Genomic DNA, 14471 nt, shown 5'->3' with positions numbered 1-14471 from the left:
GCTAATTTTACTTAACTGCAGAAAAGTTATTTAAATGTTCTTTCTCTAATAATATAGTAAAAATCAACCTTTAACATAGTTAAACATATATATATATATATAAAAAGTCTTCTTCAGTGAGGCTAGAATTAAACATATTCATATCTTGTTAAACAACAAATGAGACCAGTATTAGAAAAATTATTTTGAATGTAGTGGAATATAATTAAAGTCAAAATTATACTATTTCACGGACCATCCCCATTGCCAGCCACCTGCAACTGGTACTGCACATAAAAAGAAGAGTTAACCAGATTAAAGTTGATTAATGTTCTCCAATTTTTTTTGCCCACAAAAATCATTTAAAAGTTGAATACACTTTTTAGATACACAATATAATCAAATACTAATTTTATTGTAAATTAATAACTAAAAATTTACATACTACTGAATAAGACATGCACACATTACAGTTAAAATATATAACAAATGACACTTGACTAGTTGTATTCCCAAATTATAGTTTCAACAGCCAAAGAATGAATGTAACAAACTAGTTCTAACCACATTGTTTCTTTCTGTCTTCTTCAAACTCTTCAGTCACAGTTACCACATTGTTCAGTTCATTTGAAATGTCATTTTTTGAGTCTACTGAAGTCTTGGGTCTACCATTAAGAAAAGTGTCACTTGATACTATATCATCCGCATGATACCTAACAGCAGTTACATTATTATTGCATATTGTTTCAGTACATACAAACTTTTCCTCATTTTGTCTAGGACTGCTTGTAGGTGTAATAGGGTTAAAGTCTTGAAGTTTAAGAGGAGAACCCAAACATGTTACTTCCGTTTTTGATAAATCATAGTCTGGAAGTGAAGGAAAAGAACTTGCATCATCACAAGTTGCAACATTTTCCATTTTTAAAGGACATTTCCTATTTCTGTGTGAAGAGGATTCAGCTCTGTTCTTACTAGTCAGAAAATTATCATTTTCTAAGTTCTCTGGGAACAATGATTCCTTTTCTTCAGAGCAACCTGAAGATTCTCCATCTTTTAAAATACATGTAGATCCACTACTGTCACCATCATTATCAGGGGATGACTCATCATCTGAAAGACTGCCATCATCAACATCAGTTTCTGAATATTCATCAGATAATTCATCTATTTGGGAATATAAATATTGCTTTAAAGACCTATTGTATTTTTTGAGCTTTTCATTTTCTTCCTGTAGCATCAATAGTTTCTGTTGCAGCTGTTCCAGACAAAGCTCGGGATCATACTGTGAAAGCTGTTTTTCCAAAGCAAGCTTCTGAGCTTCATACTCAGCACATCTTTCTGCCAATTCTTCTTCAGTCATCAGTAGAAGATTCTCAACACGAATTTTTGCATAGGCATTTTCAAAATCTTCCTCGTAAAATGCAGTGTGATCCAAGTCATCTGGTAATTCATATTCATAGTCAATGTCATGAAAAGCAGCATGTCTGACATTAATCCAACTGTCTGATGCTGAACCCCCAACTGTGTCTTGTTCTGAACTTTCATTCAAGACATTACCAGGATTTTCAAAACTTTTGTACAAATTACAGTCTTCATGGTCATCAATGATAAATTGAGTAGAGTTTTCTGGAGCCTTTGGGACATCTATTGGTCTTATTTGTACACGTGGTTTCTTTTTCCTTCTGCGGCGACATTTGCGAGCAGATTTAACAAAGTTCTCATCAGCAGATTCAGACAAATATTCTTCATTTTTGTTCAGTTCTTCCCTTTTCACAATGAAGATATTTTCTGTAGGATCTATAGTTTGCCTGACTGCATGCATTTCTTGTGCTGCTGTATCTTCTTCAACTGAAAATTGAAGATAAGAGATAATATTATGTTAGTATACATTACGCATATACACAAGGTTAACATTAAATCTTGTGATGTTGATCTCCAAGACTACACTTGTAAACAGTTAACTCAAATTTTATTAATTTGTTTGTTTTTTGAATTTCCCTCAAAGCTACATGAGGGCTATCAGCACTAGCCATCCCTAATTTAGCAGTAAAAGACTAGAGGGAAGGCAGCTAGTCATCACCACCCACCACCAACTCTTGGGCTACTCTTTTACCAACGAATAGTGGGATTGACCGTCACATTAAAATGCCCCAACAGCTGAAAGGGTTAGAATGTTTGGTGGGATGGGGATTCAAACCCACGACCATCAAATTGGGAGTCAAGCACTAACTACCTGGCCATGCCAGGCCAATTCTATTTAATGTAAGTTATTCTTTGCATACCATTTGAACATACTGCAATGAATAGTTAATATTAATTGTACCAGTAATATTCAGATAGTATACATTTAATATAAATGTGTGACCAAAACAGTAAAATTACATCACTAAGCAGCCAATCAAAATCAATCAGATTTACTATTATGAAATTAAGATGTACATAGATAGACAGATAACACTAATTTTCGATAGCATGACTGATAGGACCATTCTTACATGACTTAAAGCTTTAACTTTATACTATACGCCCCTGTACTTAAAGGAATACGAAAAAAAATGGAAGCTAAATGCATAAAAAAAATGACAATAGGGTGACTGCATTCTGCAAGTTTCAGTGAATATACAACCTCCTACTAAGCTACAGTACAGTTTCCTACTGCTTATTATCTACAGCATCCAAGTGTTTTAGTAATGTGCATTGAAATATGTAAATTACATTTTCAAAAATGTGTAACAATTGTAGCTTTTTTTGAACTTTTTGCATTCAATGAACCTGAAATAATACATTAAATTCAGGTTCAATTTTCAGCAGAGTTCTAAACATATGTAATTTAATTTACTAGTTGCCAAACTATTCTATTCAACCCTGTTTGAGTGACATACAGCATGACTTCTTTATATATTTGGGTGCATCAAAAATATAAATTTCTTTATCATTATCAGCAGGGTATGTGATTGGTGTAATTATATGGGTAAGTTTCAGGCTTCTAAAATTATATCTTGTACTGCCACGAGTGGGGTTTTTATTCTTAAAATATCCATAATCAAAGTATATGAGAAATCAAAGTATCATAACTTTGGATAGGCAATGTTTCGGTAATTTAGAAGTTTTATATCCTAAATTACCCAGAACTCACCATGAGGAGGTAGTTGGATGTCAAGTTCCACCCATGCCCACTCTTCCAATGGGCAATAGAATTACTGGATTATGTATTGTTTCTTAATACGAAGTTTTTTCATGATTTTGATAGAGATTGAAGTTTTAATTTAATGAATCCTTTTCTTCTGTGATAGCCACAAACAGCTACTGAAGCTTCTGTTACTATTTTAACATGCCTTTCAACTGTTTGTGTGTGACACGGCATGCTGATAGCCACAAACAGCTACTGAAGCTTCTGTTACTATTTTAACATGCCTTTCAACTGTTTGTGTGTGACACAGCATGCTGAACTTGAAAACTGGCGTTTCATCTTTTTTTAAAGTGGTGGCTCTACTCTCAGTCCACATTATTAGATCAGTGTAATGTTGCACTAATATTTGGAACCACAAACTGTCTCATTGTGCTAGAATTTGAGGTACATCAAGCAGCTAATATTTCATGAAGAGCAAGTTGTCTGATAGCCTTAGAATCATCTCCAAGCATTGCAAGCAGCAAATTTTCTGGGTGGGCAAAATATGCATTTCTCTGAATTACTCTATCCACCACATATTTCTCTGATTCAGGGAAAAAACATGATTTTCTTACAAATAGAAAAAGGTGCAGTGAGCCATGGCTGCATGACGGATTTTTCTTGATATTAAACCAAACTGTTGCATACACTTCAATTACATATCTCACTAACAAACTAAGTTTCTTGGATGGGTTAGCAGTTGTGGCATAAATTCTTATAATAAAAGGCAACTATTGCACACCCTGCCAACTTGCAATTACAAAATAAAATTTTTGACTGTGTAAATTCAATGCACCCAAATATATATATATATATATATAATTTAACAAGAGATCTTTTGGTCCACCTAGGCCATCCTATCCACAAAACTCTAATATGAGAACTATTAAATATTTATTAAGCCTTCCCTTAAATTAAATGCATTCACCACATCTGAGGGCAACTCATTCCAAAATCCAATCACCTTTAGAAAAATAATGCTGTCTTAGCTCAAAATTTGAGTCCCCCTAGTCCCACCATTCAGTATGAAAAAAAAAAAAGATACATCAACACTATACATTAACTTAACAACCTTAAACAACTCAATTGAATATCTCTCTAACATTTTCCCCATGAGAAAACAATTTCAGAGATCTTAACCAGTCATCATATGACAACCTTCCCATTCCAGATATAATCTTACTAGTTTTTCTCTGAACCCCTTTCTAGTAATTCAATGTCTTTCCTAAGTTAATGAGACCAAAACTTAAAACACAATACTTCAATGACTTATATTAGGTCATCAAGAAAATAATTTACGTTTTGGAACATTTGTTGAGTCTAACCAAAAGCAATACACTCATGAAATGGCCCTGAAATTGCATGTTTCTCATGAAACAATACGTAAACATCTAAGGAATATGGAGAAACTCCATAAAGAAAGTATTTGGTTGCCTCACCAACTCTCCGATGATCACAGTTTCTAACACGTGAACGTTGCTTTCGGAGCGTAATGCACGTGAACCATTTTTGGACAGAATTGTCACTGGCGATGAAAAATGGATTCTCTATGTGAATATTAACCACCAAAAACAATGGCCCAGTTCAAGACAAAAACCACTTCCGACCACAAAACCTAGACTCCATCCACAGAAAGTGATGCTTTGCATTTGGTGGGGCATCAAAGGAGTAATTCATTTCAAACTCCTCAATCCACAGCGAACTGTCAATGCAGAGATCTATAGTCAGCAACTGGAATGTTTAAAATCAAGCCCTTCATCAGAAACAACCTTCACTCATCAATTGGAAAGGTGTTCTTCTCCCCAACAGTGCGTGTACACATGTGAATGTTTTATGCAACACAAGATTATGGACTTGGGTTGGGAAGTTCTCCTCCACCCACCCACCATATTCTCCAGATATGGCATCATCAGATTACCATCTTTTTTGTTCGCTGCAATACCATCTTAATGGAAAAACGTATGCAAATATGGAAGGCGTTAAAGAGGACATCATGTTTTTTGCTTCAAAGCCAAATTATTTCTTTAGTCAGGGCATTAACAATCTCATTGTAAGATGGAAAAGCATCAGCAATAAGAATGGAGACTATCTAATATATGTTTTGTTTCAATATACAAGTTGTTCAGGTTTTTCATCTAAAAAAAGCAACATTAATTTCTTAACGACCTAATATATATAAAGAAAACATTGATTTTTTTTTGCAAAAATTCACAATTAATATGATTGATCTAATCAAAACAACTCAGGATATTTAAAGCCATTTTCTTCTGAGCAACACTGGGTGCTCTGCCAGTTCAAAATAAATGTCAAGAGAAGAATTTATATATTAAAGAGTAAAAACTTTTAGAAGTTTTTTTCTTAGAACACCATTATTTTTGCAGTTATGCTTGATAATTGTCAAAATGAAATGGTTTTGCAGTAGGACAATATATAATTATGAGAACTGAAGAGAATCTTTGAAGTGCTTTATAATAGCTTTACAAGTACATCTTAACTGTAAACACATCTTCTGTTTCATAATCACCTATACAAAGGATGAGTATAACATTAAAATAATTTTGGAGTCTCACCACATCATTACAGTACATGTCACCATAGACAATCATGCATTTTGATGAGAGCTCTGCATTGTAATTTCTTACTGTAAAAGGCTATGCTACAAAGCTGTCATGCCCAAAGCACACCATTACTCATTGCTAGCTATTTACAATCCATCAAGCATATGAAGGCAACTGTATGCCAGTACCCTGTCTCAACAGTTCAACCCAAAAGAAATCTATACACAATGCATCTGGTGACTTCACTGGTATGTCTGTGTGAAATAACATGAATACCTGTTTCATTCCATATCTTCTAGAAGTATGCATAGTTGAATGGATATGTTATGGAAGTAACTTGTGTACATGCAACTTGTTTTACTTTTCCAGATGGGGACCTTCTTGGTGATTTTGCCTATTACTGCTTGGGACAAGTGGATGGCTTTTGCCACTTACCTTTGTGTCAGTGAATTCTCACTCATTACAAGATACTATACTTTACTTACCATGGTTGGGTTGTGACATGCAGATCTATTTCTGGATGGTCCTGGTACCATAAGTTGATTCATATTATTTTGTTTTCCAATGTCATTAAGTACAAGGAATATCCTGTCTTGGAAATTAATTCTCAATCTAAACCCATCTTTATGATAAATGTATGAATATTTTGCAAGAGAAAGAGCTTTTATATGCATTTCCTAAAAGCAGTCAATTTTCAGTGACATCACATTACTTATGAAACACCATACAATGTCAATGTAGTTCTTGTAAATTTAGTTCCACCACAACTTTAAACACACACACTCACACAGTGTTTGTTAAATGACTAGCTAATTTGCATATACAAAAATGTTTTAATGTAATGAACTCAATCCTATGCAAGTTATGAGTGATACAATTGTAGGATAATATGGAATAATCATTATACTTCCCTTGAAGTAACTGCCATGCTCTCTTAATGTTTGCAGCATTCTTAGTTATGACACCAAGAAAATGCAAGTTTTTGTTCTATAGCTTCAGATATTTTGTCAACCATGTATTTCACTTATGTCCTGTCTGTAGTTGTGCTTTTGGTCTTATAGACAACTGATGTCTATATAGTAATTACAAAGTTCACAAATGATTCCTTCCAAAAGTTCCTCTATCATCCCACCAAAGGTTCAGCTTGTATATTTCAGCCACTTTCAGTTTTACATCGTAGTGAAATCTCAGATTCTGCATTGAATTTAGGAGCTTACAACTGATACAATTTAAATTTGAAGAGCTCAACTTAAGTACTGGGTTACTTTGTGATGATAACAGACTGTATGACCCAGACGCACATTATTAGATGCATGACACACACTCAATGGGCTACACTTCATCTTCATTTTCCTCTCTGGCACAATATGCAAGTAGGCCTACTGCTAGCAGTTATTCTTGTATGCATAATTTTGGTCACAGAAATGATCTATAATGTTTGCGGCTATCATTGTTGACATGCTAAAAGTTGTTATAATCTAGTTAAGTGCAGTGAAAACTGGTCAGACAAGTAATTAAACCTCCCTTACTAAATAGCAGTAATGTACACAAAGTATTTTCAAGATATAAATTCAAGCCGTCTGAACATGCATCTACTGCAGGGTTCACACCAGTGCTTTAAAAAAGGGGGGGGGGGAGACAAACAATGGCAATATTATCAAGTTACATCACTTATAATAAAAAGATTATTGTGTTAGCACTAGATAAATATATATTTAAAACCAAAACAATCAAAATATTTCAGCAGATTCTTACAGTTAAAATTCAAGTAAAATGATGATTCATAAATTGATTTTGTCTGCAAGTGGGATTATTCCCAAATTCCAAAACTACTCATTCTCCCTTAAATACAATACGATTGATTTTGAGTTTAATAATACAGTAGTAGTTTCTTACCAGGCCATAACTTATATAACATTCATTGCCATAGGAAGCAATTTTTGAGTGGTCAGGCCATTGACACACGATGTTTACAAAACATGGCATTTCTAGGGGGGTGCATGTTCCGCCAGAAAAATTTTGAAAATTTACTGGTACAAGACTGAATCTTGAGCCATTTTAGCTACAAGTACTGCATACACACAACATAATGTACTGAATTAAAAGAAGCAAATTTCAATACTCAAGTTGTAGCTACATATGCCATGAAAAAATGGGCAGGCCATGGCCTGACTGGCCTTACCACTTCCTACAGCCCTGACAATAAGGGGCCTGTTTGTCCTCAAGTCTATGCCATCCAAATTATTGAAAATACACAAATTCAGCCATGATCAAACTTACTTACCTCATGGTCTAATGAAGAATTTGAAATGTACAATTTGGCAATTCCACTTAATCTGTACAAGTCCATTGGTGTTGTGTGTAATAAAAGAATAAGATGTTTCAGTTCTTATGACACCTTTACGTTTTAAACAGAAAATGATCAGGGACCATTCATTACTAAACTGAATAATGCTTAGTAGTATTGGTAGTTCAATTATTTATTGTTCTCACATTTCTTATATGTGCAACTTTTAACAAAGTAAGAAATCATGCCATGTTTTTGAGCCAAATTCCTTAATTATATTATTTCTAGCGTTTTAATTCTATTATTAATAATGCTAACAGTTATACCAGTAATACTAATACTATAATAGTGACACAATAATTTTTAATAATACTATTTACTACTAGGTTAAGTAATCATGATGTTTTGAATAATTTACTCTTAAAAGTTTAAAGTAAACATAATACATAATTACTTTTCTCAGATTCTGTTCTAATTTCTAAATTAAGAACTCTGCGAGTTAATAAAGTAAAATTCACAATGAGCCTGATTGTCGAGATTCCACTTCCAGTCTCTTGAATATGTATACTACAGACTACAGTAGTCTAACACTAACAGTAAGTTTACATTAATATTATGGCTGCCACAGATAGATAGATGTTGACTCGTCTCACCTACTATCTTAGCCGCCTTCGCCTAAACTAAAGTGTAAAGAATTAACATGTCAAGTTATAGCGGTTGTATAAAAATTCAGAGGTTTAATTATATTGCTACGAATAATACTATAAGTATAAATTATAATTTAGTATAAACATCAATCAACTATTTTAGTATTTATTCCAATTGTCCACATATATAACTTTTATTTTTAAGTAGCATATTCAAATTAAATGTGTAATAGCAGCACAGGCCTTCACTGCAGATACTTTATCTGATAAACAATAAGTTTAACTAACAAATATAACTATCAAAATAACATCAAATATTGTTACCCTTTCCGTCAGATTCTTAATTCAACCACTACTACCCACTTCAGCACAAGTACAATTACGTAATTTACGTATACGTTTCGTTTTATTATATTCAAATATGATTAGCGACCTCTACGCAAAACTGGTAAAATTAAATTAAGAAAAATGTATATTCAACAGAACTACGTCAGCACACAGCTAATGTAACAAACATTATTATATTCGTTTTTTTAAAAGTCAAGATTCACTGTTGAGTAATTAAATGTTATTAAATAGCAATATAATAAGCTTATTAAATTTTACGTCAGTACAATTTGATCATGAAGGTTTTTACAATTTTTAAGAAAAATATATGATAATTTTTTGTTTCTTTTTTAAAATTAAGCATAAGGATACATAACGGGCTATCTGCGCTGTGCCCACCATGAATACCGAAACCCAATGTGAGGGTCAATCCTTTAGATTTACCATTGAGCCACCGAGGGTAAAATGTAATCATATATATATATATATATAGTTTATGTTTCAAACTTTTCTGAATTGAAATCAAACTCCGCTCAATGTGTCAGAAGGCCAGTGTGGTATTTAAAAATGTCATGCGTTTTCTATTTTCTTATTTTAATACAGTACTATTTAAAACTTGTCAGTTAGTCTGGTGTGTGCAATTTTTATATAACACGTTGTCAAGTTTCTTTCCTTCATGCTACAGCAATGTTGCTTTTGTTCTTTGTTATTTTCTTGAAATTGATATGTGCACTTTGTGCAGTTTCATCATAACACGTGGTCAAAAATGTCGTTCAGTTTCTTTCATTCTTGCTGTCTTAGTTCTTTGTCATTCTCTTGAAGTATTATCTGGTCTGCCCATGGGATGATATTGACTTTAATTCCCAAAATTGGGCAAGAATGTCGACAGCAGTGTCGTACAGTGATAGGTGAAGTGGTGCATGCATCAAGGTTACGATCTGTCTTAAGTTTGAATGGGAATGTCCAGTCATAAGTAGGACTAGTCACTCTGGGTTAGTGGGAAGTAAGATTAATTTAAACTTTTCTATTTCAAGTATTTCGTGTCGCACTCGGGTAAAATATGCGGCATAAACTTTTAAAAAATTATTTGTGATGTATCCCTACAAAGTTTCTCCAAAATAAAGTTATAATTTAAATGTTAAGGTTTTAAACTTTATTTTGATAGTTTTTTAAATATTTGTTCTGTATGAACTAATTTAAAAAATAGCATTTTTAATAGCCTTTTGTTTGTTCAGTCTGTGTAAATAAATAAATTTCCTGTTTCCACAGAGACAACTTGTCAAAACGTCAAACAAAGCCGGAAATGAGTAAAATTAGATTACATTTTGAATTTATTTTTAGCGAATATACTTTTAAAAGATTGAAGTTTTGAAGCTAATGATGTCAATAAATGTAAAATTTAACTATCCGCACATTTTTTGTTATACATTTCATGTTTCTAAAGTTGTCGAGATTTTAGAAATATTACACAAGACTATGGATTATTTGCTGTATCGCACTCTCTTGTCCATAGAACCTTCTTTCTTCCTTATGTGGAATGGAAGTTTCCAAAATCTTTCTTAGGGTATCATGAGGCTTCATTATTTAATTTCTGTAGTGAGTATTGATGTACAGAAGACATTTTAATACTAGAAATAAATAACCTATAACACCAATTTATTGTTTTTCTTTAATGGACACTCAACGTTTCACTTTATAGCTTCTTCAGGGTGAACCTGGAATGGTCAGGTGGTTAGTGCGCTCGACTCGCACTCTGAGGGTCGTGGGTTCGAATCCCCGTCACACCAAACATGCTCGCCCTTTCAGCCGTGGTGGCGTTATAGTGGGATTGACCGTCACATCGTTGGTAAAAGAGTAGCCCAAGAGTTAGCGGTGGGTGATGATGACTAGCTGCCTTCCCTCTATACATATATATAGCCCTCGTGTAGCTTTGCGCGAAATTCAAAAAGAAACAAATTTTTCAGGTATAAGATATAATGATAGATAGTCCCCAGTGGCACAGCTGTGGACTTACAACACTAGCAATCGAGTTTTGATATCCCTAGTGGGCAAAGCACAGATAGCCCATTGTGTAACTTTATGCTTCACTTCAAACAATAATAATATAAATACTATAGATTCATTTTAATTTTAATAATTTAGAAAGATATCTTATCGGGCCATTTCTTTTAGTTCATAAATGGGCTAACGCAAGATGTATTATTCATAACAGCTGCTTGTAACCTCCTGTGCGTTGAAGCATATGCCAATTTTTTGCATATATTTGTTAGAATGAAAAAATTAAGACAAACAAATAATAGTGGCGTGAAAAGATACAAAACTTAACTAAATGCTGCTGCATTTCTTTCTCTATTGGAAAATGAACCATTTCGTTTAATAAACAATATTTGAGATTGTGTACGGATGAAAGAGGTACCTGTGATGAAACTTGAGTAACATAATGTGTGTGGCCTATAGGCCGATCGTGTAAGAAACATACCTTATTATTGCAGGCTAGCGGTTACAGACGTACTCTGCAATGTAACGTCTGAAAAGTATAAGTTTAGCTGAATTCAGCCAGTGATTATTTGTTTTGTGAGCATGAAAATATAAATGAGTTGAGATTTATGGCTCATATATGGCAGAACTTGACTGTATCAAGGCAATCGAGATGTAGCCTGTGTGTAGGTTACCCAAGTCAGGCCTGTAACAGAATGTTTGAAATTGACGTTGTAATTTATGAGATGAAAAGTCAACACATTGTGCGAAGCACAATCAGTGTATTAATGCTACGGGGTCTGGAGGCATGCCCACCAGAAAAGTTACAAAAAAAAATAGGTGCTATGAGATTAAATCTCGAAACAACCTTGCATGAAATCCAGCTTAAACAATTGCATGGCTATTCACATAAAATCCAAGACATCAATGAAAAGTCAACAAATCATCATTCTGTTGTAACACTGCATGGGGAGCTAGACCTAAATTAGAATGTCTATTTTATTATAGTAAAGTACTGCACTATCTACATGCAGAGTAGTTATTAATTGCTAAATTTCATTACTAATTTAAACAACTCTCTACAACAATAGTATATTTCACTCATTGGCTATCATGTATGCATTACTGAAATAACATGATAGCATGCTCCATTTTTCTGGGGTGCTTTTCCACAGAAAATTACATATACTTTCAATGTTGACAGTAATGTCATAATGATTATGTATTAAAGCTAGGACACTCAATATTTATCCGGTTTGTGTACACGTCAAATAATTATTCAACTGGCTGAGAGCAGATGTTCGCGTGAACATAAACTTAGTGGCAGTGTGACAAAGATATTCAGTAATAAAAATATATTTGGTACACTGAAGCACGCTTTTAATATTTGGGACCTGTCTTCGAGAGGTATAAAAAGCCATCTTGTCTTCCATCGATGAAGTTCTTCTTCAAAAATATCAGTATTTGGTAAATCTTCCTGGTAAAAATCTATAACATCTCTGGTATCAGAGACAGAAAACTCTTGTGTGAGTTTGATGGCATAAGTTTCTGAATTAATGCTACTTGCTTCATATATGCATCAAATCTGGAGGAAAGATTACTGATAATGTGGTCAAGAAAAGGAATTGTTACTGTTTTCTTAAAGTAATCCTCTACGAAAATATATTCTGCATTTGCACGTTGGGCTTGTCATTCATTAACTCGTGGCATGCTAACATTAATATTAGATTAGTTTCCTATGTTACTGCTGTGCTTGAAAATATGATGTGATTTGTTTTGAATTTTGCGCAAAGCTACACGTGAGCTATCTGCGCTAGGCCATCCATAATTTAACAGTGAAAGGTTAGAGGGAAAGCAGCTAGTCATCACCACCCACCGCCAACTCTTGGGCTACTCTTTTCCCAACGAATAATGGGATTGCCCGTCATATTATAACGTCGCCACGGCTGAAAGGGCGAGCATATTTGATGGAACGGAGATTCGAATTCGCGACCTGCAGCTCACGAGTCAAACGCCTAAATCACCTGGCTATGTCGGATCAATACGATGTGAATAATCATCCACGTTCATTATTAATGAAGTCAGATCTTTACAGCATTGTTCTATTAGGGAAACACCAGAAATAATGTCTTGGCTTGGGCCCTGCACATTTTCAGAAGCTTCTTCCAAATAGTAAAGGGAATGTCGTAAAGCTGTTAAATAAAAAATGAATTCAAAGGATTTCAGTATTTTTTAGGTAAGTCTAAGCATTTTTCTTTAATTAAGTATTATTGCATCAGAATATCTAGTATTGCGTGAACTGTTCTATACATCTATCTGGGTATAAAGAAGCGCCGAAAGAATATTATTCAGATCTAGACTGTGTGATTATGAATTTAGCGTATAGTGGTGATTTTCAAAGTTAAATTATCACAGACTGTATTGTAATAACAGAGCAGAGAAGAATAATACGGCTTGTCAATTCAGTTCTAAAGTAATTAAACCAGTTTGTGTGGACTTTGACGAAAAATAGACTATTAATTAAAGCTCTGGATACAAATGTGATAACCAACAGTGTAACGAACATTTGTATATACGTTTGACTTGTTTTACTATATTATTTCACTTTAGTACAAGCACAGTATGTGTACTTATTTGTTTCTTGACAGACAGCCACTTTTACTGGTAACTGACTGACTTGGCTGAGATCATCTATACACTGTTTAAACGTAACGTTACTTACTTTCTAGACTTACCAAGAGTGTCTAGCTTTACAAACATGACTGGTCATTCTCATTCGAACTTACGAATGATAGTAATCTCGATGCATCACTTGATCTACTATTGAATGACACTGATGTCGGCATCCTTGTACAATGTGCAGCATTACATATTACTTATGGGGTTTTTGAGTCCTTTTTAATTGATCATACAGTAACCTAGATTAATTTAAGTGTGTGATTAATGTTATGATATTGCAGCTAATTCATTATTCAATATTATACAGCAGGCGAACTGTTCAATTATTGTATATATGTATATATGTTACAGGTTTCTTTTCTTTTTCACCAAAGGTAAAATTCAAAAGCGAATCAGTGATATAGAGGCCTAAAGTGTTCATTGATTGGCCATACCTTCTGCTGTAGACTATAATTTTACCTATTCAAGGTTCATCGGCACAGCTTGGATCAGGAAACCAAAGAAATATAGTTATTTAATATTTATGTGGGTTTTTGAGATGGTCCGCTATATAATATCGAATAATGAATTAGGCACAATATCGTAACGTTAATCACGCACGTTAATTAATTTAGATTACTGTATGGTAAATTAGAAATAACTCGATATTCGTGGTGGGCAGAGTACAGATTGTCCATTGTTTATTACCGTGCTTAACAACTACTAACCCAAACCAGTCTTTTGGAAGGTGATGTCTAATGTACGTGCATTGAAGGATCTGTGGAAAGTTTGTGAAGGTGCGTGACCTAAGACTGATTTTTCCATTCTCTGCAAAAACTTGGTTTGGTTTCAATTTCGCGCAAAACTAT

General features: G+C 33.8%; 1 protein-coding gene across 3 annotated transcripts; it reads right to left on the bottom strand.

Annotated features, from left to right (window-relative positions):
- Positions 1-375: 375 nt before the first annotated feature.
- On the bottom strand, positions 376-9023 carry LOC111089007. 3 transcript variants are annotated; one of them, XM_022400661.1, is made up of 3 exons: positions 8965-9001; positions 7991-8042; positions 376-1827 (listed from the first exon to the last, which is right to left on the bottom strand). In XM_022400661.1, the coding sequence occupies exon 3, from the start codon at positions 1799-1801 to the stop codon at positions 539-541; it is 1263 nt and encodes a 420-aa protein (XP_022256369.1). In that variant the 5' UTR covers positions 1802-1827; positions 7991-8042; positions 8965-9001; the 3' UTR covers positions 376-538. The 3 variants fall into 3 exon arrangements, with proteins under 3 accessions (XP_022256369.1, XP_022256318.1, XP_022256416.1); XM_022400610.1 differs by having other exon boundaries at positions 7991-8104; positions 8965-8986; XM_022400708.1 differs by lacking the exon at positions 7991-8042 and having other exon boundaries at positions 8965-9023.
- Between the last annotated feature and the right edge of the window lie 5448 nt (positions 9024-14471).

Source organism: Limulus polyphemus, unplaced genomic scaffold (assembly GCF_000517525.1).
Source record: "Limulus polyphemus unplaced genomic scaffold, Limulus_polyphemus-2.1.2 Scaffold4, whole genome shotgun sequence".
Taxonomy (NCBI): domain Eukaryota; kingdom Metazoa; phylum Arthropoda; class Merostomata; order Xiphosura; family Limulidae; genus Limulus; species Limulus polyphemus.
This window is presented reverse-complemented; position numbering and strand designations above follow the sequence as displayed.

Coding starts and splice junctions, on each gene's coding strand:
- LOC111089007 (XM_022400708.1), bottom strand. CDS start 1,801: ATGCATGCAGTCAGGCAAACTATAGATCCTACAGAAAATATCTTCATT.